Consider the following 26,362-nt stretch of genomic DNA (forward strand, 5'->3'; position numbering starts at 1 on the left):
GGGTCCATAGCTCAGTGGTAGAGCATTTGACTGCAGATCAAGAGGTCACTGGTTCGAACCCGGTTGGGCTCTCTTTTTGGCTGACTTTTTTTTCCCAATAAAAAGAAAATCTATGCCCTACAGATATATTGAACCATTTACTTCTAAATTGGGTTTTTTTTATTTCTTTTATTCCTTTTATTGTTCCAATAGAAACAAAACACGTCCTACAGATATATTGAACCATTTGGTACTCCATTGGATTGTTTTAATTTCTTTTATTCCTTTTATGCAGTTAATTTCCCTCCCAAGTGGTTTCTTTTTAAACAATTACTATTTTGAGGTAAAAAATGTAAATTTCATTTATGCTAATATAGTTTGGCACATCAACAAAACCAAAAGCCATGTTCGGTAAAAAAAATTGTCCGGATCAACTTTTTCTGAATCTACCAATGAAGTTGTTAAGGAAAAATTACACAGAAAGATACCAACAAAGGCTTAAATAATGATGATATTACATTCTGAAAAAAAGAAAAAGAAAAAAGTTATTCCCCTATACTTTTGCTGAGAAGCTTACAATAGGTAAATAACTAAAAACATTTGAAGCATTTTATAGGAAAGAATTGAGCTTCCTCCTTCAACACAACTTTCGCAATTGCTAATAGCAGCATCTGTATTTCAAAGCAGCAAAACTATGAGGACAACATATCCAACAACCGAAAACGTTCAACATAAGTTTCATAGACGTAAAATTTCCCATTCGTTTCTCATTCTAATAGTACCTACTGAATATAACAATGCTGCAACCGTAAAGCACTTGGGACCATCAAGTAGAGCATATCTGCATGCCTCACCGACAAGCAGCGAAAAGGACTGGAGAATGATGTCTATCCTAAACTTGCAGATATTATTAGGTTGGTGTTTTACTAGACTTACCTGTCAAGGTGAAGAGAACACTTTTGGCCGCCAAGATAAAGCCTCTAAATGTTGTGAATCAGTTTTCATTCTATGTATGTAATGCTCTAGATTCTGTGCATCTTCGTTTATGGTATTGGTAGACATTGTATCCTCAGCAAGCTTAACTGCTGCTATCTGGGACAGCTGAAAATTCTCTGCCACGCGTTGTAGCTTTCTTGCAATTTCCTCTTCACCAAGCATCAAAAGGGAAGTCAATAAAGATCTTAGCTCCTGCTTTGCTCCATCTGTTAGAGACATGCCTTTCAAATGCTCCACCAAAGCCAACTCCTCACCAGGACTATAACGTCAAGAAAGTAATATTTATAAGAACGGTTGACAACAGAGAAACAGGAGAAAAGGGAAATTATTTAAAATACCTTCCTGGACGAATTTTTCCTGTATTCCTCTGACGTCGCTTCTCTCTTGCCTTGCTGGTAGCAGTTGAGCTCACAGAAGCAGCAGAACCCTTTCTTGTCCTGTTCATGGCAAGAAAAACAACTTGAAGGGACCTAGATTGTTATCATGAAAATATTTGCACTTGCTGTGCCATATTATTAGTGATTTAGGGTCCAAGGTTTAAAATAAAATGGTGCTACATAACTACAAATTATCCTTTAAATGATTTCAGAAAACAATAAAAAAGAACGAGAAAAGAACAGAAGGCTCTACACAGGAAGATATTAAAGCTATGAAAAAAAAGGAGTAACACAAAATAGGTTCCCTGTGGCATAAAATTGGTGGAAGAAAAAAACAGCAGAAATAACTAGGTAAGTTAAAGAACCAACTAACCAATCAAATCATAGCATATCACATAATGCATAAAGGGTGGCCCGGTGCACTACACGTCCCCGATAAGCGAGGGTCCGGGGAGAGGTCCCACCATAAGAGTGTACTGGGGGCAAGCCTTCCCCTGCCAATTTTTTTTGGCAAGAGGCTGCTCCTAAGACTAGAACCCATGACCTCTTGATCACACGACAACAACGTTTACCATTGCGCCAAGGCTCGCCCTCATATCACATAATGCATAACAAGAGAAAATGCTCTCCCAACAATTCGACAAATTAAGATATAAATTCCTAGTGAGAAAATAAATTGGAAATAATGATCTCAGGATATCAGTTGGCATAAGAACAGAAAAGGGCATGTGCGTCTTTGCATTATGAACAATAGTGAAGTCTTTGAAACACAAATTTGAATAACTAAAGCAAGAGAAATACCCAGTCGTATAGGCACTCATTCCACTAAAGTTACTGCTAGCTTCTGAAACTGTATCATCGTCTAGGTCATTGATTGACCGATCCTCAGACTGAAGTTTTGCTGCAAGCAGTAACCTTCTCTGGCGGACAGCTAAATAGCGAGTCAGGTACTTCCCTACTTTCTCCAAAGCTTCCTGGTATTCACCAATTAAAGTGTTTGCCCCTTCTAAAGATGCATTCTTCACATCTGAGATCAAATCCTCCCGCATGTGCATAAATGCAATCCTTAAAGCTTCCTCCCAGTCCCTTGCGCTAATTAACAAACATATCCCACCATTAACATCACCACAGTACTCGAGAGCAATTTTTGCAGCTTCTCCAGGTTTACCTAATGCCTGGAGTTCTTCACAGAGTTCATGAGCAAGTTGTAATACAGCATCTTTCCCCAGTTTAAGCAGCCCAGAAACTGTAAGCACCCCACGCCAATTACCGCAATCACGGTATGCCTTCAAGGCATTTTCCAAGCTAAAACAGCAAAGGTAAGTTGCAGCAGCATCCTCGTAGCATTTTTTATCAACAAGATGATCCCCCCAGGCCTCAAGGACCTTCATTCTCTTGGAAGAATCAGTGATAAGTTGATGTCCCAGTGAAAAAAGTTGAGGATTTTCCTTCAAGAGGTTCATACAGTCCGAGAAATAACTATCACCTGCTGAAATGATATGTTTCAGAGCTTTCTCGAACCTGTGCAGCTTCAAGTCAATATTATAGCGCATTATTAGACTAGGCATACTTTCTAGTTCTTGTAGATAAGGAAGAAATTCCTTCGGGTCTCGTTGAGAGTTTAGTGCCACAATAGCTGCAAGATGCAGATCATAAAGCCCCAAAGCAGCTTCAAATACTGCCTCAGAATCAGATAACCACAATAGATGCTTCAAAGCTTCTTCAGCAGAAGGAAACAACATTCTCCTAGGATCATTAGAACCTGATAATTCCAGTTCACGAATAACTTTTATTCTTTCTAAAGCCTCTTCAAGAGCAGGTGGATTACTACGGGCTAGAGTAGTCAAAATGCAGACCTCCCTTTGAGGACTTTCAGGAACATGTTCTTCAAGAGCCTTCCTTATGGCCAGAAGAACAGAAGAGACCTTCTCCTGGGCATCAAAACCCTTGAAATCTTCGCTTTGAACAACTCCATCCCCTCTTTGGCTAGGGAGAGAGATGTAATTCCTGTATAGCTTCTCCATGATGTTTTCGTTCTTTATGCCACATACAAATTCAGTTATGTAGCTTAAATTGTTAACCTGTTTGACAAATTCTGAGGCTGACAGCAGAAATTCTTTCCAACCACAATGGTCAACAATGATATTGAAATCTATTCTATGCCGCCTAACCATAAGCAGTGCATCTCTAAAGCGTCGCTGGAACAAAGCATTGACAATTGAAGCCAGTACCAATTTTCTAGGGTAAATGCATTCTAGATTTCCACGAGTTGTTTGTACTATGACAGCATCACCATCACCATGCAGGACACCAATAATTTTCGCCCCTCTTTCCCATATGTTTATGAAGTTCAGATTTTCTTCTCTTCTCTTTTTAACAGTGTGAATGAAATTCTCGTATTTTGACTCTATTTCTCCATGCAGTATATCATTAATATCAACAATAACCAGGAAATCTTGTTTGGTTGCAAGAATCAAGTGGGTGATGACTTGGTCAGATAAATTTGAGTAGAATGAGAAACTACTACAGTTGCTGCATAGTATTTTTCCACCGTAATGGAGCCTACCTAAGTCATCGAGTCCAAAGAATAAAGGCTTTAGCAAGTCACAATTAACTACACACATCCATGGGCACGATGATGAAAAATCCATACAATCATTCTCCATAGCTCCTCCAGTTATGCCAAAGCCTAATTTTGATGAATATTCAGAGATTTTTCCACCATTAAATTGAACAAGAGTAGAACACTTCTTCACAGGATTGGGAGCAATTGCAATTACCTGTTCTTCTAAATAATTATTACGGGAAACCTTTGCATTCCAACCTGAGCTTGTTACCAAACCTGGAACATGATCTTCTGAGCAACTAATCTCAATTTCCCGTAAATAGAACCCATTAAGTCCATTCTCACCCAGGGAGGTCTGGGAGATGCAATTACTATGAGTGAAACCACAGTGAGAAACAGCAAGAAGTACATGTGGATCCAACCATGTAAGATGTGCAAGGGTTCCAATTCCAGTCTCAGAAATGCAAGCTTCAACACTAATTTCTTTGCCTTCAAATTCCTCCCATGTATTGGAATCAGGAAGATCTAAAACACAGAGACAACCATCAGACAGAAATGCAGCAAGTAGATTTTTAGAATTCTTGGAATAAAAGGCCATGTCTCGCACAGCACTTGGAAATTTCAGGTTGAATAAATACAGAGGAGGGGGAATTAAGGACAAAGAAAGAGGAGTCACAAGTATCTTGGAGCCATCAATGACAAATGCAGTTGAATTATCTGTGACAGAAGTAATCCAAATGAAGTTGTAAACTGTAGTCTGGCCCTCAAGAGTCCAACAGATCAATTCCAATGGCTTTACTGGATCCCACATAAAACGCACTCCATCCTGTCTTGGATATCTAATTTCATGTTTTAAGTACCAATGGTTGTTGCTGAAAAACCATACCTTGAGAGCATCATATTTATCACATCTGACGATAGATGCAAGGACATCTGAAGTACAGTTCCACTTAAGCAACTCTACTGTTGCGTCCACAGATTCATTGATGCTAAAAGAGCTTCTATACAGTCCATTTCTCTCATAAAAAACTATTTTTGGGCATTCATTCTCTGTTCTTCTGTCATGTACAGCAGCAATTTTTGCTCCACTTGGCATCCAATCCATAGCCACTCCCATGAAAGCCTTTAAATCTGAAGAAGCATGTAAAGTACCTGAATCTCGTTCCCAAACCTTAAGTCTCTTATGCAAGGAAGAAGATTCGCACACCCCAGTCAGTGTCACAAAGTATTTACCATCACCTCGCCATGATACAATACTCTTTGACATACTTGTGGAAGGATATGTAGGTCCACCTGTAACCAAAACCCAGCAGGTAAAATCTACAAAACACCCATTTGTATCTTATGTGAAAGAGAAAGCACTTGACGAGAAAATAAAATTAATGATAATGGGGCACAAAAGCACACCAAGCAATGCCACAAAAGTACCATAGAGATGATAATAAGAATAATATTACCCCAGATGAACCCAACATTAAGTCCATATATCAGGAAGGCAATGCAGGTCAAGAATAAAAAGAATGAAAAATACTTCCATTTACTCATCACAGGAGCAGAATATCGAAGGGCATACAAACCCCCAAAATAAGAAGACGTATTCAAAGAATAAAGACAAACGAATTGGAAAAACTATAAGTACATTTATGCAGAAAAAATTGAAGCATAAGGATTTCTGTTGGTTCTCTTAATCTAATCTATAAAAGTTTTTGACTGTTAAAGAGGACAAACAAAATAATAATAAGTCATCAATATCACTTGAAACTGTGCTTGAAGTTTTCATTCACTAACAAATCTTCAGAAGATAAAGAAAATAAAAAAACAAATTTGAAATCCTCTATAGGAACACTACCAAGAAGAATAATGGAGAAGGCCCTTACTTACGTCAACACCATCAGGCTGATCATCCTCCATCGCATTTTCATACAACAAATCCCAATCACGAGTCATCATCAGCATCTGCCCTAATCCAGTAACAATTCCAAGCAAGTCACCGTCCGGACTAGGAGCAATGGACTTAACACCGCCCTCCACTTGACCAACAATCTCCACAGAATTGTCATCCACATTATAAAGCAACAAAACTCCACTGCAAGTCCCCACTATAAGTGCTTCCTTCTCCATAAGATAATCAAATGAAGTAATGAAATCCCCATCTTCCAAATCAATAGGATGAACTTCTGCAGGCAATGATCGTTTTCTCCACGCATTACCATTCTGGGAAACCGTAATTCAGTGTTAGGAAAACAAATTTCATTACAGCAACAAATTTAAACCCACACAATATTTCACTAAAAAACTAAAATTTTCTCTACAAACTCCGAATTTCATTAAAAGTGAAAAAATAAATAAACATATAAACATCAAGTGGTCGAAAAGGGCATACATGGAAAGATGAGAGCTGAGTAGAGTAGATGAAATTAGCAGAAGAGGCAAAGAACAAGCGATTACGCTCGATATCGAGAGCAGAGAAGAGAAGAACTTCTTGCTTTGATTGTAACTCTAGATTGAGAGTTGATTCTGAGTATAGCTTCAGGTTTTTCATTTTCGAATCCTCTAAAATCTAAAGAAAATACTTCAAAAGCTGGGAGGAATGGATTTGCAGGATATGTTAAAGTTAGCTTAGGGTTTTTAGGAGGTTTTGAAGGCTTCTATAGGAAGGGGGAGTAGGGAGTGTCTTGAACAGTTGAAGGCGATCGTTAACAAAGTGAAAGGTGATGAAAGCGCATGTTATAAAATACACTGGCTTCATGTTATTTTGCGCGGATTGTTGAAAGGGGTGAACATTGGTTCGGTTCGGTTACTAACCGAACCAAACTTTCGGTTAACCGAACCAAAGTTTGTGTTATTTTCATAACCGAACATTATAAAATTGGTAACCGAATTTTTATGGTTCGGTTCGGTTACCGGCCGAATAACCAAAAACTCATAATATTTAATTTTTGTATATTTTTGTTTAATTGGTTTTCAAATAATACTCTTATATAAAAGTTTTTTTTTTTTTTTTTGAGAGAAAATTGCATTTGCATTAAAGAGAGGATAAATTACATTGGTCTTCCAGACAAAGAGCATCGACATCTATAGGCACATTTTCGATAAGAATTAAAGGCTCATTAAGGAGACGAGTACGTCGAGCAAGCTCATGAGCAACACAGGTTCTTTGCCAATAGACATGTGACAGTTTAACTTCCTCAAACAGGCACACTGTTGTGATGTAGTGTATATGGAGGAGTTCATTGTGAGTGAATTACATGTCCATTTAAATCATTTAGAAAATCATCAGGAATATATTATCCACCTCAATCTGATCAAATTATTTTAATATGCTTTCCTATTTGTTTTTCTACTTCATTCTTAAAGTATTTGAAGTTCACAAAAGCTTCTGATTTATGCTTCATCAAGTAGATGAATTCATATCTAGTATGATCATCTATAAAGCTAAGGAAGTAACTAAAGCCTCTTCTTGCTTGTGTTGACATAAGACCACATAGATCTGAATGTATTAGTTCTAGAGTGTCAGATACATGTTCTCCTTTACTGCTAAAGGGTGTCTTTGTCATCTTGCCTTTTAAGTAAGATTCACATGTGCCCATTGATTCAAAATCAATTGAGTCTATAAGCTCATCATGATGAAAGTTAAACATGAATTTCTCACTTATATGGCCTAGGCAACAATGCCACAAGTAAGTTGAATTATATATTCTTTATCTTTTGGTATCAACTGTATAAACGGAAATATTATCATCTAAAACATAAATGTCATTCAATGAAATTCCCAAAAAATAATAAATTCCATTTTTATGGAAAACACAACTTTTATTCTTTATTGAAATATTAAAATCATCATCCACAAGATAACAAATAGAAATAATGTTTCGAGACATATCAAGAGCACACAAACAATTCATTAATTCTAATACTAGTCCAGATGGTAATATTAAGAGATAATCTCCAATCGCGAGAGCATCAACCTTTGCTCCATTTCCAACTCACGGATTTATCTCTCTTTTATTCAAGTTATTAGTCTCCTTTAGTTCTTGCATATTCGTACAAATATGGGAACCACATTCGGAATCCAATACCCAAGAATCAAACTTTTGAATTCAAATAATTTCAATAGGATGTACCAGATTTAGAAACACCAGCATGACCCTTCTTCTTGAGAAAGTTTAGGTACTCCTTATGGTTCCTCCTATAATGCCCTTATTTACCACAATGGTGGCAATCCCCTTTGGGCTTCTTGATTTTCTTGACTTGTTTTCCCTTAGCCTGATTTAGCTTATTGCCCTTGTTTTTCTTAGGGTTATTAGAATCGGGAAACTTACCTTTTCTCTTGGTAGATCCCTCAATAACAACTGCAGATATAACCCCCTCTTTCTTCATATTGGGCTCAATAGATTTGAGCATATTCAAGAGCTCTTCCAAATAGTTCTCTAAGTTATTCATCTAATAATTCATGATGAATTGCGAATAACTTTCTGGGAGGGACTGAAGAATTAAGTCGACACTTAATTCATGATCCATCACAAAACCAATATTAGAAAGTTTAGTTACATAGCCCATCATCTTGATGCAATGCGCCAAAATAGAGGATCTTTCATGCATCTTGGAGTGAAGCAGTAATTTCGATGTCTCACATCGTTCCCAATGAGCTTGTTTCTCAAATAGCTATTTCAATTGCAGAACCATGGAATAAGCATCCATGTTCTCATGTTGTGTTTGAATCTCATGGTCATTGATGTATCTTGCGTGTTTGTCATTTGATTGATGTTTCTAGTAAACCCCAATCTCCTCGACTAGAGCATCATCAATAAGGACATTGGGTAGCGGTGTATCTAATACACACCCAACCTTCTCTTAAACATACTACATTAGAAATCAAATTTGTTAATTAACCCATACATAAAACGTTTTTAACAATAATGTTAATATTTCATATATAAAATAATGGATTTAACGCTTGCTATAATACCACTGTTAGGAAATAGAACATGCATAGACGCAGCGGAAAACAAAAACCTTTTTTATTTCCATATCTCATATGATCCCGTTAACTGTTATTCCATATCATAAATAGGTTAAGTGTAAATAACTTATTAAAGATCTATCTATCGTTCCAAACAATGTGTCCTCAAAAATCTTCTAATATTTTCACGAACCAGTTCAACTCAATCTTTCCAACGTACTAGATCAACATGTTTAGCGATCACGAATAAAATGTCTCTAACGTATCCACATGAAGTAAGAAACAAATTGACAAAACGAGAGAAGTAATTGTGTTGGAAATTATAGAGAGAGTGGCCCTAATTGTTGTATGTTGGCCGAATTCCCTATGTAGTACTTATAGGGGGTTTATTCTTTTAATTTACACTCCTATCACATTAGGTGAATTAATTAAATAGGAAATAGATTAATTATTTATACCTAATTCTATTATATACATATAATTAATAATTAGAATTTTAATCACGTTAGAATTTATATTTCCTTTTAAGACTATAATTAATTTAATTTATTTATTTATAATCTAATTTCAATTATACTATAAATCAATCAAATAATTTATCCTAAACTAGTAGTTTGAATTAAGGTTTTTGTAATTTTCCTATAGCTACGCTACACATACAAACTGCTTTTAAACAGTGAAAAAATACAAATTTCGAATGCAGATACAATGAATAACAGCCTATTAACCGAATTTTATGTTCAAAATTAATTTTTTTGGTCATCAATGGCTTAATGAGACCAAAAATAAATGATCAGGGGTTTAATGTATTTAAATAAAAAATAAATGGTTTAATGAACCAAAAAAATAAAAGATCAGGAGCCTAATAGTACTTTTTGCCTTTAATATATTATAAAAAATATCGCTAACAATATCCTATTAAGTAAAACAGTAGTCAAAGGCACCATACTAGATATGAACTGGTAAGGTGCCAATATGTCTTCCTTAGGGATTTGGGATCATAAATCTTACATTAAGGTGATTAATGGGGATAAACTATCGTCCAAAACAGGTAAATATTTTGAGATTTGTAAGTCCAACGTTAGGGCGATTAACAAGGACAAATATCTTTAACAAATAATTAGATTTTGATTCCATTTTTAAATTAAACCAAACAAAATAAATAAATAAATAAATAGTCATTCTGATTTTTTAGCATTCTAATTTCAAATTTTAAACCAAATATTCTCTAAAAAGAAAATGGTTTATATATATATATGGGGTTGGTTTTAATGGTGAGCACTAAATTATCTCCATGTGTGGTGAGCAATTAATATCCATTGGATCAAGATCTAATGGTCCATAATTTAAGTTGGCATTTAATATTAAAAAGGTTTTACCTGCTGACATGTAGGTTGTAATTTAAAACCTTGTGCATTTTAAAAACCGAATTCTCTCTCATCAATTAATATCATCTTCTTTTTCTCTTTCCAAATTAATGCATAACGTTGAATTGTGCAACCAAAGGAATACGATTTCTCTCTCATGGCAGCCATTGACGATGCTAAATCAACCTTAGGCAGACTTTTTTCGACCGGAATCAATCTCAGGTAGTGTCAAAATGATCGGAATTAATCTCAAGCAGTCTCAAAGTGATCGGAATTAATCTCAGGCAGCCTCTATTCGACCAGAACTAATCTTAGTTTTAGATTAATCGTTTACCACTCTATTTCAATCCTCATTGATAAATAAATGGATTGAAAATGCAATGTAAAAAAATGTTGTTTCGATATCATATTAGAGAATATACATAAGAGGTTGTTTTATTATCAATCAAATATGAAGCATAGCCGAAATTCTAGTCATCTGTGTCATTTGGATATGAGTAAATATTTGTGATAAGTAAACAATGTAAAACAAAAAAAAATGATGTATTATAATTTGGTGTTACCTTTTAGCGTATAGAATATATTGTCAAACGAAGATGTCTTCTTATGTGTTAAATACTAAAAAGAAGATGTCTTCTATGGAATAATTCATATATACAAACTGTTATAAATTTGTGTTTAACACAGCCTGTGGAAATTGACACAACCAAATGATAATTAAACAAACATAAATTTGTAACACAGATTGATCGCCAAAACAATTGTTTTCACATAGTATGCCAAAAATATCTAGTTACTGTTTGTCAAAATATATATTTACATTTGACAAAGTATTTTTTGCCATCTTCCATATGCCATAGCATAATCTATAGCTTGTTGCAGTTTAGCCATTCGCCCATCATCCTCTCGAATGGGATCTTGACCGATTCGTTCCCTCTGGATGAATTCTGCAACGTGTTGTGCGCGTGATAGTCTTTCCAAATAGGTTACAAAACCTCCATTTGGCTCTGCAAATTGCATTATTTTAGTTAGATGAACATTTTGGTAAATAAAGTACATAGATATTGACAGAAAGCTTTACCTAGATAATTGTCCAATCTGTTTTTTGAATCAAATGTTGTGGGGTAGATGAAATTGTTTGGCTACAGAATCCAACAAATGAAATTATAATGCATCATAATACAGGGTAATTGTAATAAAGATGGTACACTTACAGAATTCAGTAGTGACTTGTATGGTGAATAATCTATCAACACAGTATTTGAAGCATTGAATTGTGGATAGCTATCCCAAACATGCTTCAAATCTTTAAACATTATACATTTTTTTATCACGGGGGCCAAATGTGACATTTGTTACAACACAATGCTCTTGACCCTGAAAATCAAACAGTGTAGTAAACTATTATATAGGAAACATGAATATTTCAATAGTTGATGTTGGAACGGAAAAGAATCCTAAAAGTTGGAAACAATTAATATTGTCTAACCCAAACAAACAACATTTGAACTTCATCAGCCAATGACATTCTAATTTTTGGAAGAATCTTGTCAATGTTTTTCCTGGAAAACACATAAGAAGACACTATAATTATAAAGTATTCAATGAACTTAAGAAGAATGTAAAAAGAGGATCAAATGTTTAGAATTCAATGAACCTTATAAGAATGTGAAAAATACCTCATCTTTGATGACCAAATTGCAACCGTAAAATTATCAAAACAGAATTTCATGAATGGAGTGATATGTGGGCGATGGCGACCGGTTCGCGAGCATATAAGTACCCCATTCAAGTCTAAAATCAGAAGCTTCTTCATTGTACAAGAGGGTGTCGGTAATTCAGCTTCAGGATAAGTTAACAGCATCAGAACATTGCTGTCATCATCAACTTTTTCCTCCATTGTTTTCTCCTTTTCTGGCTGCTCCACCGTCCGGAATACAATCTCATACTCATCCTCCTCTTCTTCGTCAGACTCTTCGGGTCTTGGCTCATCAGCCTCTAACGTATCCTCTGAACCCTCCATCTCCACACCACCCATCCCAACATCTTCATCTTCAAAATCAAAACAATCCATCCCAACATCCAGACTTTCTATGTCATCATCCACAGGCCCATCACCTTCCAGCTCAACCTCAACATCCTCTCCGTCATTCCCCACGTTCCTTAAATATGTTTTTTATCAAACACAATTTCATCTTCAGCTCTGACAAATTTGGAAAGGATCCAACCTCTATTACTCGTCATAGTTGCCATACTTAACAAGTATAGAGCATCCATGAGATTTGTATTGACTGACCGGTTATCCCTCACAGTCACAAGAACATTGTAATGTTCAAAGACTACCGTTAAAAGATTACCATAAGGTATATGGATTTTCCTTTGACGGTCTTTCTTAACCGCTCTGAACCTGTTCAGTATGTGATAGATAATCTGTTGAGCAAAATTCATCTGTTTCCCCTTTAACAGATGCCACAAAATAATCCTTTCGGCTAATGAGCATTTTTCCCTGCTACCATACTTAGGTAGTAGTGTCTTTATCACCACTTGATGTAAAAATCGGGCATGAGCCATCATGTTTGTCGTGGCAAGGGGTAAACCAGACTCGTGTAGGACTTCCTTTATGAAATGGGTATCATTATACCCCTCCCATTCTATTTTTTTATCAGCTGGGTTTTTAATGCAAAACCCATCCTCAACCGAAGGCATATCAAAAAGTTCATTTAACAAAGCAGTGTCTATTTTGATCTTAACGTTTTTTACACTAGAAGATATCTCTGTTCCCCTGTTATTCCTATGAAGGTTTCTATAGAATTCCTTAACCAATTCATCGTATGTGTTGACTTTAAGAGTCAACAATTTCCTCAATTTTAAATGCTCAATGTAAGGAGAAACATCAAAATCGATTTTTTTTCAGGAATTCAATATCAACGGGCATACCTTTGAGCACATGCATACTATCCAGCTTCGCCACTCTATCTCTGGTACTAGATGTTCCGGCATTGCAAGTTCTATGCCTTTTTACAGCCTTGTTCTTCCTCTTAGGTTGCAATGTCTGCTTCCCCTTGCTTCGTGAACCAGCTGTACTCTGTCTTGTCTTAGCCATTGGAGCTTGAAATTTGAAGATTTAGAAATGAAGGATGATAAGAAAATCTGTGTAGTGGTAAGGAAAAATCGATGCCGCCGGTGATGAAGTTAGGTTTCGGTATTGGGAATTTGTCGAGGATTTTGATCGGAAACAATGGCGTTCCTATTTCTCCAGGATTAAACAAACCCCATATAACACGTGTTACAATTTAATTCGAGAGAAGTATCACTAAGACGGTCTACTGTAGCGGTAAGTTTGGTGATCTAAACAAGCCGACCCGTTTTCGACCCCAACGTCGCGCTCCTTTTTGTATTTTTTCGCAGATTATTATATAAACACGTTAAAACATATTAATTAGCAATCGCATCAGTAAATGTTCGTAGATCAATTGGTTAGCAACTACCGTAAAAATCATTTGGTCCTGTGTTCGAAACCGGCCAGTGGTATTTTTTTAATTGGTTTTAAAAATTATTTTAAATGCATTTTTAAAAAGAAATAACAATTAGAAGACGTCTTCTTATTTGTACTTATTTATAATGCATCCAAATTAGCTACTTTTTGAAAATTATCACTTTTAATCGTTCGAATTGGGTATTTATATTCAAATTATTTTGTTAATTAATTAAACGTCTTGTTTATATACAGTTTATTTTAATGCATTAATTTATAATTCATTCAACTCAGGTATTACTTGCAAATTATAGTTTGATAATTAAGGTAAAGTCTATTGTTACTTTGTTTTTAACAAGGTAACTCTTGCTTTGTGTGTTTTCACTATTGGATTAATTTTCTAATCCATCATCCAATGGTGAAAACACACCAAGTAATGGTACTTTGTCAAAAACAAAGTAACCATAGAAGGCACCTTAATATTAAATGTATTTTTTTTTATGAATTAATATTTGGTATTATATGAATGGTTAATTTTTTGTAAAAATTAGCAATTGTTATCATTATAATACAAATTGAAATATATGTAACCTAGGTATTACTTGAAAACTAAGTTATCATCCAATAATGAAACTAAGAAATAAAATATTGAAAATCAATGTTTCATATATATTATTGAAATTTAATGTCTTACATTAAGTCAAGACACACATAATTAAGAATATGAAACTTATTAAAGCATTTTTCACAATCAAATGCTTTTGTGGATCTACATCTTCTTGTCTTTCCCTTTATCCAGCTTCTCATCATTAGTTTCCATCTCCTGATAATCCGACTCCAAACAAAGACGCATTGAATCATGCAAAATATCTAAGGATACGACGATGGACTTGATGCATGTTAAGAATTCAGCTGTATGTTGACGCATATGTTTCTTGACACACTTTTGAACAGCATCTTCAATTTGATTTATCGGAAATGGAGTAGCACCCAACGGATTAACACCGTCATCAGTCTTCCCAATAATAAGCTTCCTGGATGTATTCCCTTCCTTCACACCCAACTTTTGCTGACCCTTTTTCTTCTTTTGCGACGAAGGCCCCACTGATTCTTTTTTAGACTTTTCTACTTTTATTTTTTTGAGTGGAGAAATTCCTTCATTAGGATCATCTTCAAATAGGCATGGATGGAAATTGTCTTCATTTTTGGAAGGCTCTTTGGAAGGCTCTGCTGAATCGTCCAATATTACCAAGTCCATATTTTAAGAGCGAGTATAACATTTCGAGAGCCTTACATACTCCTATTTATATAGAAAATTTCGGAATTAATGTACTTAATTTGTAAAGTCTATTCATAATCACACTTAAATACAGAGACGTCTTTTCATTAGATGTATCCGTTTTGTATTCAATGTATTAATACTTTTTTAAATGCCATTATGTTGGTATGGTAAATGTAACTGAATACAGATCGTATTGGATTCAATGTATTCGTGAAATAAAAGCAGTTTTCAGTTACATGTAGTGTGCATTTGAAAAGGTGTGTTAATCTATATAAATAGTCTCTTACCATGCATACCATTTCACATAGCACTATCAAAGTGTTGTAATCACTGATAAATATGTCAGGAGAGAATCTTGGTAACGTGGCAGGTGAGTCCTCAGGTAAAAAGAGAAAGACGTGCGAAGATAGTGAGGGTAGTGATGATACTCAATTGGGAGTTTATTATGAAAGTGTTCTAAATGGAGTACAAGTTGCACTCAAGCGTGGAGACAAGGATGAAATCCTAAAATTCATGAAAGTTGTTTCATCTGCATTAGTGTTTCTCTCTGATTCAATGGCTGATTATTTTGAGTCAAAAATGGAGGAGAAGGAGAAATTGGTGAAGAAGCTGGAAGATCTGAAGGCAAAAATTAATGCTGCACATAATGTGAATGTGGATTTAAGAATAGATAAACTGTGATGTTTTTGTCTTTTACTTTATTTTGTTGTTTTTTTATGGATCTTTTTTGTTGTTGTTTTACTTATGTTTACACAGTTCTTTTTCATTTTCAATAATAGTACTATGGTTTTCTCTATCATCACAATCTCACTAATATTGAAATATTATGTTTTTTTATATTTATTAACTGTAAATTATTGATGTCAAAATTAAGGTTTATATTATGTTAAATCAATCAAATATAATTAAACTTTTCATGTTAAACCGATTATATAACGAATTGTAATATGAAGAAACAGATGTTTTAGGTATTTCCAAATTATATTTGAGTAGAATAATATTTTGACAACCCAAAAAAAAATTGAGCTACGGAAAAAAATTAGTTCATAAAATTACACCTACGATATCCTTTATTAAATATTAATTATTACAAATCTTAATTAAATATAATTAAACTTTTCATGTTAAACCGACTATATCACGAGATTATAATGTACTTCAAAATTACAAGTTTTTAGATGTAATATGAAGTAACAGATGTTTTAGGTATTTCCAAATTATACTTGTTTCACTACACAATTAATTTAACAATTTAAGCACCAACACATTTTCATTATCCCTATGCAAATCGTACTTTAAAATTATAAGTTTTTAGATGTAATATGAAAAAACGGATATTTTAAGTATTTACAAATTTTATTGCCTCACTACACATAAAATAGAGAAAAGCTATCCGGATAGAATTTATCCGGATAGAAAAAAAAATCCTACCAAAATGCCCTTTTAAAATATTTTTATTTTGTTTATTTTTATATTCTATTAATGATTCAATACTACTAGTACATTAAATACTATTTTAGTTTGTGAGTTCCCATGACTACAAATATATAAACGAAAATCTAATTTTATTTTATGAAGGGTAATTATGATATTTTAACTCATTCTATCCATTCTATCCCCATTTTTTCTATCCATTTAGCAGTGTCCCATAAAATATACTCAAATCAAATATACTCTTAAATGCAATTATTAATATAAACTTCAGTAGATAAGAAATTATTTTGCATTAAAATAAAAACTGTGTTTACGGTATCTCACAAAACAACAATATTAAACAAAGCAAACATAACATGTGTAGTTGACTATTCCAACCTATCCAATACTTTGTTCATCTTGTTAAAAGCCTTCAACGTCTCCTTCGCCTCCTCAACTCCATCCTTCAACTCCTCAATCTCTTCCAATTCGGATTTCATATATTTAGCCGCTGACTCATACATCAATTTTGTGGCAGATGCAATCACCTGCATGAAGTCTATTATTGAATCTGCATCTCCTTCCATGAATGAATCATTAAAACTTGTAATCATGTTTGAAAAATCAGTCAATGCTTTTGTGGCATCGGTATCAGTAACATCATCCTTCTCTCCCATAATGTTTCCAATCTGCTTTTCAGACTTATCCATATAATATGAATTATATTTGAAGATGAAATGATAAATGATTGATAAACTTTGATAGCCAATGTTATACTTTAAATGATTTCCATCGATTCAAGCTTATTTATACTACTACTAAAAATTCTTTTCAAATTTCTTGCATACAATAATAAATGCAAGGTCGATTTTATGCCATTAATGTGACAATATAATAAATGCATGATAAGTTAAAAATTTGAAACGAAAGAATACTGGAAGACGTCTTTTAATTATTTTCTGTCTTTATATGATGCATCTGTCTGAATTATTGAATATAGATTCATTATGGATATCGTGTAATCATATCTTCTAGTTAAATTATTATTACTATATTACTTGTTTAAGTTATTACTAGTATATTCAATAATGGAGAATGGGAGATGACTGATGTAACTGGTCATCCTCAATTATTTTACCACTTTTATACGTAAAGAGTTGCAGCCTTTTTTTGATATTCCTTTCATTGATGATGGGAAACTGAAGAGTCTCCAACTGCATTGACATTTACATATAAATAACTGAAATGAAACTCTTTTCTGTGTTATGTATTCTAAAAAAAAAAACTATTAAACTACTTGTGGAGAATCCACAAATTAGGCGAGACATATATACCTTCAAGAGAAGAAAAAATGTTTGAAGAACTAATGTCTAAACTTCCTGGGCTGCAATAGTTACTCATTTGTATAATTGTACCCCAGGGAGCTTTGACATCAGTTGAGCAAACATTTATGTATCGGTTGATTTCATCAGGGGGCTTTGACATCAGTTGATTTCATCTTTTCTTTTCTTTTAATTTGCTTATTTTCTTATTTGGGTGATTGATTATTTATTCATTTGGGTTTTGTTTCGGGTTATTGATTATTTATTCATTTGGGTCTTGTTTATCTGGTCGAAAGGGGTGCCGACGTATTCTGGATGTCTTCTTCCACTTTGATTCCATGTTAGCATTTAAACATGTTTTCTTTTAATTTGCTTATGTTCTTATTTGGGTGATTGATTATTTATTCATTTGGGTTTTGTTTCGGGTTATTGATTATTTATTCATTTGGGTTTTGTTTATCTGGTCGAAAGGGGTGCCGACGTATTCTGGATGTCTTCTACCACTTTGATTCCATGTTAGCAGTTGAACATGCTACTTCAATTCCCCTCATAACCAAGGTTCCCATTTTAGGTATTTTTATGTACAACACAATAATCTCAAATAATTTATTGTTAATCTTAGTAGTAATAGCCCCTTGTCCAGTTGGTAAAACAAATTCCCCTTGAAATAAATGATCATGTGTTCGAGTCACCTTATTTTGGCAAGTATTATTTTAATTCGAACAAGTATGTATTTTTTATTATTATCATTATTGAAACCTTAATTATAGTTGAATCAATATATGAGAAGACGTCTTCCTATGTCCGTAAATATGCACGTTTGATATGAATGAGTTCCGAATTGCATTTAATGTATTTGTGAAGTCAATGCATTCGAAAATAGAGCTATTAATTACTACTAAACTAATTGATTAACAAACCAATAATATAACAAAATCTAACTAATTTACTACTATTATTATTAGTTTAGGCTAAGGTTACATGAGGTAAAAAAAATAATAATTATTGATTAAATATGACAACCATATTGTCATGTTCCCCTTGAATCTTATGGTCATGTGTTCGATTCCCATTTTCAGCAAATTTCTTTGTTTATTGATTTTGATTAAATTTGGACAACCATATTATCAAAGTTGTATGCAACTTTTTTAATATAAGATACTCTGAAATAATAATATTAGTAATAATAATAAAAAAAGGAACCTTAATTGTAATTGAATTAATGTAATATATTTAGAAGGCAATAAAACCTTAAATGACTACAAATATATAAACGAAAATCTAATTTTATTTTATGAAGGGTAATTATGATATTTTAACTCATTCTATCCATTCTATCCCCATTTTTTCTATCCATTTAGCAGTGTCCCATAAAATATACTCAAATCAAATATACTCTTAAATGCAATTATTAATATAAACTTCAGTAGATAAGAAATTATTTTGCATTAAAATAAAAACTGTGTTTACGGTATCTCACAAAACAACAATATTAAACAAAGCAAACATAACATGTGTAGTTGACTATTCCAACCTATCCAATACTTTGTTCATCTTGTTAAAAGCCTTCAACGTCTCCTTCGCCTCCTCAACTCCATCCTTCAACTCCTCAATCTCTTCCAATTCGGATTTCATATATTTAGCCGCTGACTCATACATCAATTTTGTGGCAGATGCAATCACCTGCATGAAGTCTATTATTGAATCTGCATCTCCTTCCATGAATGAATCATTAAAACTTGTAATCATGTTTGAAAAATCAGTCAATGCTTTTGTGGCATCGGTATCAGTAACATCATCCTTCTCTCCCATAATGTTTCCAATCTGCTTTTCAGACTTATCCATATAATATGAATTATATTTGAAGATGAAATGATAAATGATTGATAAACTTTGATAGCCAATGTTATACTTTAAATGATTTCCATCGATTCAAGCTTATTTATACTACTACTAAAAATTCTTTTCAAATTTCTTGCATACAATAATAAATGCAAGGTCGATTTTATGCCATTAATGTGACAATATAATAAATGCATGATAAGTTAAAAATTTGAAACGAAAGAATACTGGAAGACGTCTTTTAATTATTTTCTGTCTTTATATGATGCATCTGTCTGAATTATTGAATATAGATTCATTATGGATATCGTGTAATCATATCTTCTAGTTAAATTATTATTACTATATTACTTGTTTAAGTTATTACTAGTATATTCAATAATGGAGAATGGGAGATGACTGATGTAACTGGTCATCCTCAATTATTTTACCACTTTTATACGTAAAGAGTTGCAGCCTTTTTTTGATATTCCTTTCATTGATGATGGGAAACTGAAGAGTCTCCAACTGCATTGACATTTACATATAAATAACTGAAATGAAACTCTTTTCTGTGTTATGTATTCTAAAAAAAAAAACTATTAAACTACTTGTGGAGAATCCACAAATTAGGCGAGACATATATACCTTCAAGAGAAGAAAAAATGTTTGAAGAACTAATGTCTAAACTTCCTGGGCTGCAATAGTTACTCATTTGTATAATTGTACCCCAGGGAGCTTTGACATCAGTTGAGCAAACATTTATGTATCGGTTGATTTCATCAGGGGGCTTTGACATCAGTTGATTTCATCTTTTCTTTTCTTTTAATTTGCTTATTTTCTTATTTGGGTGATTGATTATTTATTCATTTGGGTTTTGTTTCGGGTTATTGATTATTTATTCATTTGGGTCTTGTTTATCTGGTCGAAAGGGGTGCCGACGTATTCTGGATGTCTTCTTCCACTTTGATTCCATGTTAGCATTTAAACATGTTTTCTTTTAATTTGCTTATGTTCTTATTTGGGTGATTGATTATTTATTCATTTGGGTTTTGTTTCGGGTTATTGATTATTTATTCATTTGGGTTTTGTTTATCTGGTCGAAAGGGGTGCCGACGTATTCTGGATGTCTTCTACCACTTTGATTCCATGTTAGCAGTTGAACATGCTACTTCAATTCCCCTCATAACCAAGGTTCCCATTTTAGGTATTTTTATGTACAACACAATAATCTCAAATAATTTATTGTTAATCTTAGTAGTAATAGCCCCTTGTCCAGTTGGTAAAACAAATTCCCCTTGAAATAAATGATCATGTGTTCGAGTCACCTTATTTTGGCAAGTATTATTTTAATTCGAACAAGTATGTATTTTTTATTATTATCATTATTGAAACCTTAATTATAGTTGAATCAATATATGAGAAGACGTCTTCCTATGTCCGTAAATATGCACGTTTGATATGAATGAGTTCCGAATTGCATTTAATGTATTTGTGAAGTCAATGCATTCGAAAATAGAGCTATTAATTACTACTAAACTAATTGATTAACAAACCAATAATATAACAAAATCTAACTAATTTACTACTATTATTATTAGTTTAGGCTAAGGTTACATGAGGTAAAAAAAATAATAATTATTGATTAAATATGACAACCATATTGTCATGTTCCCCTTGAATCTTATGGTCATGTGTTCGATTCCCATTTTCAGCAAATTTCTTTGTTTATTGATTTTGATTAAATTTGGACAACCATATTATCAAAGTTGTATGCAACTTTTTTAATATAAGATACTCTGAAATAATAATATTAGTAATAATAATAAAAAAAGGAACCTTAATTGTAATTGAATTAATGTAATATATTTAGAAGGCAATAAAACCTTTTTTTATATAGAAGGCAATAAGACCTTAATTGCACATGAAATAAAGAAAATATTATTAAAACAAAAGGAATTAAAAAGTCGCCTTAGATAAATCGGTGTAAGCATAAACAGAAATAGCGCATTGTCCTGATGGTATAGTGACTCCCCTTGAATCTTAAGGTCATGTGTTTGATTCCCCTTTTCAGCAAATTTTATAAATTTTTATTTTAATTAAATTTGAACAACCATAATGTCAAAATGTATGCAACTTTTTCCATATGCCGAAATAATAAATATTAATAGAAAAAAAAAGATTTGAACATTAATTGCAATTGAAACAATCTAATATATTTGTGTGTGTACGTATGAAGGTTTTCCTTGTTATATACCGCGCTATTTTTTATGACAGTCATTAATCGTAGATCTGTTGGTATAACACGTCCTCATGAATCCTTGGGTCATTGTTTCCAGTCCCCTTGTTGGCAATTTTTTTCTCATAAGTTCACTTATATTATTTTACTCTTTAGTATAAGACGTCTTCCTTTATGAATTAATGAACACGTTTCATATGGGTGCGTTCTGATTTACATTTAATGTATTTGTTTCGAAATTTGAGGTAAGGGAGCAATTAATTAATAGTAACACCAATTGATTAACAAACCAAGCTAAGAAAACCTAAATAAAATACTACTACTATAATATTTTTAGATTTATTTTTTTAACTTCGAATATGAGGAGGGGACAATATACATTTGATTATTTTTTACATTCACAATGATTAAATTCCAATTAAATTTTTTTTTATAAATAATGATACAAAAAAATGTTTGATAAATGTAGAATATAGAACACAATCGTTCAATTAACGAGCTGAGAAATCCTAGGGACTTTTGTATGGAGATCATGAGTATTACTTAATTATTCAAACAAAGATACGTTAAGTACGACGGTGTTAGGTTACGATAAGGTTTCATGACCTCAAAATTTTAAAAAAATATATATTATTAGATAAATGATTGATAAAATAAATATAGAACACAATCGTCTGAATAACGAGCTGAGAAACCCTAGAGACTTTTGTATGGATATCATGATTATTACTTAATTATTCACACAAAGATACGTTAAGTACGATGGTGTTAGGTTACGATAAGGTTTCATGACCTCAAAATTAAAAAAATATATATATTATTAGATAAATGATTGATAAAATAAATATAGAACACAATCGTCCGAAAAACGAGCTGAGAAACCCTAGGGACTTTTGTATGGATATCGTGATTATTACTTAATTAGTCAGACCAAGATATGTCAAGCCCGATGGTTTTAGGTTACGATAAGGTTTCGTGACCTCAAAATAAAAATAAAAATATTATTAGATGAATATAGAACATAATCGTTTAATTAACGAGCTGAGAAACCCTAGGGAGTTTTTTATGGAGCTAGTGATTATTACTTAATTATTACTTGATTATTACGATAAGGTTTCATGACTTCAAATAAAAGTTAAAAAAGCTATATTATTATATGGATATAGAACACAATCGTTCGAATAATGAGCTGAGAAACCCTAGGGACTTTTGTATGTATATCGTGATTATTACTTAATTATTCAAACAAAGATACGTTAAGTACGACGGTGTTAGGTTACGATAAGGTTTCATGACCTCAAAATTTTAAAAAATATATATATTATTAGATAAATGATTGATAAAATAAATATAGAACACAATCGTCCGAAAAACGAGCTGAGAAACCCTAGGGACTTTTGTATGGATATCGTGATTATTACTTAATTAGTCAGACCAAGATGTGTCAAGCCCGATGGTTTTAGGTTATGATAAGGTTTCGTGACCTCAAAATAAAAATAAAAATATTATTAGATGAATATAGAACATAATCGTTTAATTAACGAGCTGAGAAACCCTAGGGAGTTTTTTATGGACCTAGTGATTATTACTTAATTATTACTTGATTATTACGATAAGGTTTCATGACTTCAAATAAAAGTTAAAAAAGCTATATTATTATATGGATATAGAACACAATCGTTCGAATAATGAGCTGAGAAACCCTAGGGACTTTTGTATGTATATCGTGATTATTACTTAATTATTCAAACAAAGATACGTTAAGTACGACGGTGTTAGGTTACGATAAGGTTTCATGACCTCAAAATTTTAAAAAATATATATATTATTAGATAAATGATTGATAAAATAAATATAGAACACAATCGTCTGAATAACGAGCTGAGAAACCCTAGGGATTTTTGTATGGATATCGTGATTATTACTTAACTAGTCAGACCAAGATTTGTCAAGCCCGATGGTGTTAGGTTACGATAAGGTTTCGTGACCTCAAAATTAAAATAAAAATATTATTAGATGAATATAGAACATAATCGTTTAATTAACGAGCTAAGAAACCCTAGGGAGTTTTTTATGGACCTAGTGATTATTACTTAATTATTACTTGATTATTACGATAAGGTTTCATGACTTCAAATAAAAGTTAAAAAAGCTATATTATTATATGGATATCGTGATTATTACTTAATTATTCACGTTATGGTACGTTATTTAAGCCTACGCAAGGCAATAAAACCTTTTTTTATATAGAAGGCAATAAGACCTTAATTGCACATGAAATAAAGAAAATATTATTAAAACAAAAGGAATTAAAAAGTCGCCTTAGATAAATCGGTGTAAGCATAAACAGAAATAGCTCATTGTCTTGATGGTATAGTGATTCCCCTTGAATCTTAAGGCGTGTTCGATTCCCCTTTTCAGCAAATTTTATAAATTTTTATTTTAATTAAATTTGAACAACCATAATGTCAAAATCTATGCAACTTTTTCCATATGCCGAAATAATAAATATTAATAGAAAAAAAAAGATTTGAACATTAATTGCAATTGAAACAATCTAATATATTTGTGAGTGTACGTATGAAGGTTTTCCTTGTTATATACCGCGCTATTTATGAATGTCATTAATGTGGCGTTAAAATAAATGAATTGCTAATTTAATATGGTAAGCGTTCGCCAATTAGAAGACGCCTTCATATGTGTTTTAGTTTTCCAGTTATAAATGTAAATGCGATCCATGTTGCATTAAATGTATTTCTGAAATCCAAGCAGTATATTTTTATATATAATGTGAATTCGAAATTGAGGTAAGGGAGCAATTATTCACACCAATTAATTTATATTTATAAGTTAAAAAAAACCCTTATGATTTATAAATTGTTATTATAATTATTATGTTAAATAAAATATTATTAAACAAAAGGATTGAGAAAATAATTACAGAACATAATCATTCAAATAACGAGCTGAGAAACCATAATGACTTTTGTATGTAGATCATGATTATTAATTAATTACGTCAGACGGTTTTAGGTTACGATAAGGTTTCGTGACCTCAAAATTAAAATAAAAATATTATTAGATGAATATAGAACATAATCGTTCGAATAACGATCTGAGAAACCCTAGGGAGTTTTGTATGGATATCGTGATTATTACTTAATTAGTCAGACCAAGATATGTCAAGCCCGATGGTGTTAGGTTACGATAAGGTTTCATGACCTCAAAATTAAAATAAAAATATTATTAGATGAATATAGAACATAATCATTTAATTAACGAGCTGAGAAACCATAGGGAGTTTTTTATGGAGCTAGTGATTATTACTTAATTATTACTTGATTATTACGATAAGGTTTCATGACTTCAAATAAAAGTTAAAAAAACTATATTATTATATGGATATAGAACACAATCGTTCGAATAATGAGCTGAGAAACCCTAGGGACTTTTATATGTAGATCGTGATTATTACTTAATTATTCAAACAAAGATACGTTAAGTACGACGGTGTTAGGTTACGATAAGGTTTCATGACCTCGATATTAAAAAAAAAATATTATTAGATAAATGATTGATAAAATAAATATAGAACACAATCGTTCGAATAACGATCTGAGAAACCCTAGGGAGTTTTGTATGGATATCGTGATTATTACTTAATTAATCAGACCAAGATATGTCAAGCCCGATGGTGTTAGGTTATGATAAGGTTTCATGACCTCAAAATTAAAATAAAAATATTGTTAGATGAATATAGAACATAATCGTTTAATTAACGAGCTGAGAAACCCTAGGGAGTTTTTTTATGGAGCTAGTGATTATTACTTAATTATTACTTGATTATTACGATAAGGTTTCATGACTTCAAATAAAAGTTAAAAAAAGCTATATTATTATATGGATATAGAACACAATCGTTCGAATAATGAGCTGAGAAACCCTATGGACTTTTGTATGTATATCGTGATTATTACTTAATTATTCAAACAACGATACGTTAAGTACGACGGTGTTAGGTTACGATAAGGTTTCATGACCTCAAAATTTTAAAAAATATATATATTATTAGATAAATGATTGATAAAATAAATATAGAACACAATCGTCCGAATAACGAGCTGAGAAACCCTAGGGACTTTTGTATGGATATCGTGATTATTACTTAATTAGTCAGACCAAGATTTGTCAAGCCCGATGGTGTTAGGTTACGATAAGGTTTCGTGACCTCAAAATTAAAATAAAAATATTATTAGATGAATATAGAACATAATCGTTTAATTAACGAGCTGAGAAACCCTAGGGAGTTTTTTATGGACCTAGTGATTATTACTTAATTATTACTTGATTATTACGATAAGGTTTCATGACTTCAAATAAAAGTTAAAAAAGCTATATTATTATATGGATATCGTGATTATTACTTAATTATTCACGTTATGGTACGTTATTTAAGCCTACGCAAGGCAATAAAACCTTTTTTTATATAGAAGACAATAAGACCTTAATTGCACATGAAATAAAGAAAATATTATTAAAACAAAATGAATTAAAAAGTTGTC

At 32.4% G+C, this 26,362-nt stretch overlaps 1 protein-coding gene and 1 non-coding gene across 4 annotated transcripts; one reads left to right on the top strand and one right to left on the bottom strand.

Moving 5' to 3' along the window:
- On the top strand, positions 1-72 carry TRNAC-GCA (transfer RNA cysteine (anticodon GCA)). Its single transcript has one exon. It is a non-coding gene; the product is annotated as a tRNA-Cys (tRNA).
- Positions 73-472: 400 nt separating this feature from the next.
- LOC136225938 (elongator complex protein 1) lies at positions 473-6,619 on the bottom strand. 3 transcript variants are annotated; one of them, XM_066014113.1, is made up of 6 exons: positions 6,302-6,619; positions 5,796-6,132; positions 2,154-5,211; positions 1,314-1,412; positions 916-1,234; positions 473-650 (listed from the first exon to the last, which is right to left on the bottom strand). In XM_066014113.1, exons 1-5 carry the CDS (start codon positions 6,458-6,460, stop codon positions 919-921), a joined length of 3,969 nt encoding a protein of 1,322 aa, XP_065870185.1. In that variant the 5' UTR covers positions 6,461-6,619; the 3' UTR covers positions 473-650; positions 916-918. The 3 variants fall into 3 exon arrangements, with proteins under 3 accessions (XP_065870185.1, XP_065870184.1, XP_065870186.1); XM_066014112.1 differs by having other exon boundaries at positions 473-1,234; XM_066014114.1 differs by lacking the exon at positions 6,302-6,619 and having other exon boundaries at positions 473-1,234; positions 5,800-5,939.
- Positions 6,620-26,362: the final 19,743 nt, after the last annotated feature.

This window comes from Euphorbia lathyris, chromosome 4 (genome assembly GCF_963576675.1).
Source record: "Euphorbia lathyris chromosome 4, ddEupLath1.1, whole genome shotgun sequence".
NCBI lineage: Eukaryota > Viridiplantae > Streptophyta > Magnoliopsida > Malpighiales > Euphorbiaceae > Euphorbia > Euphorbia lathyris.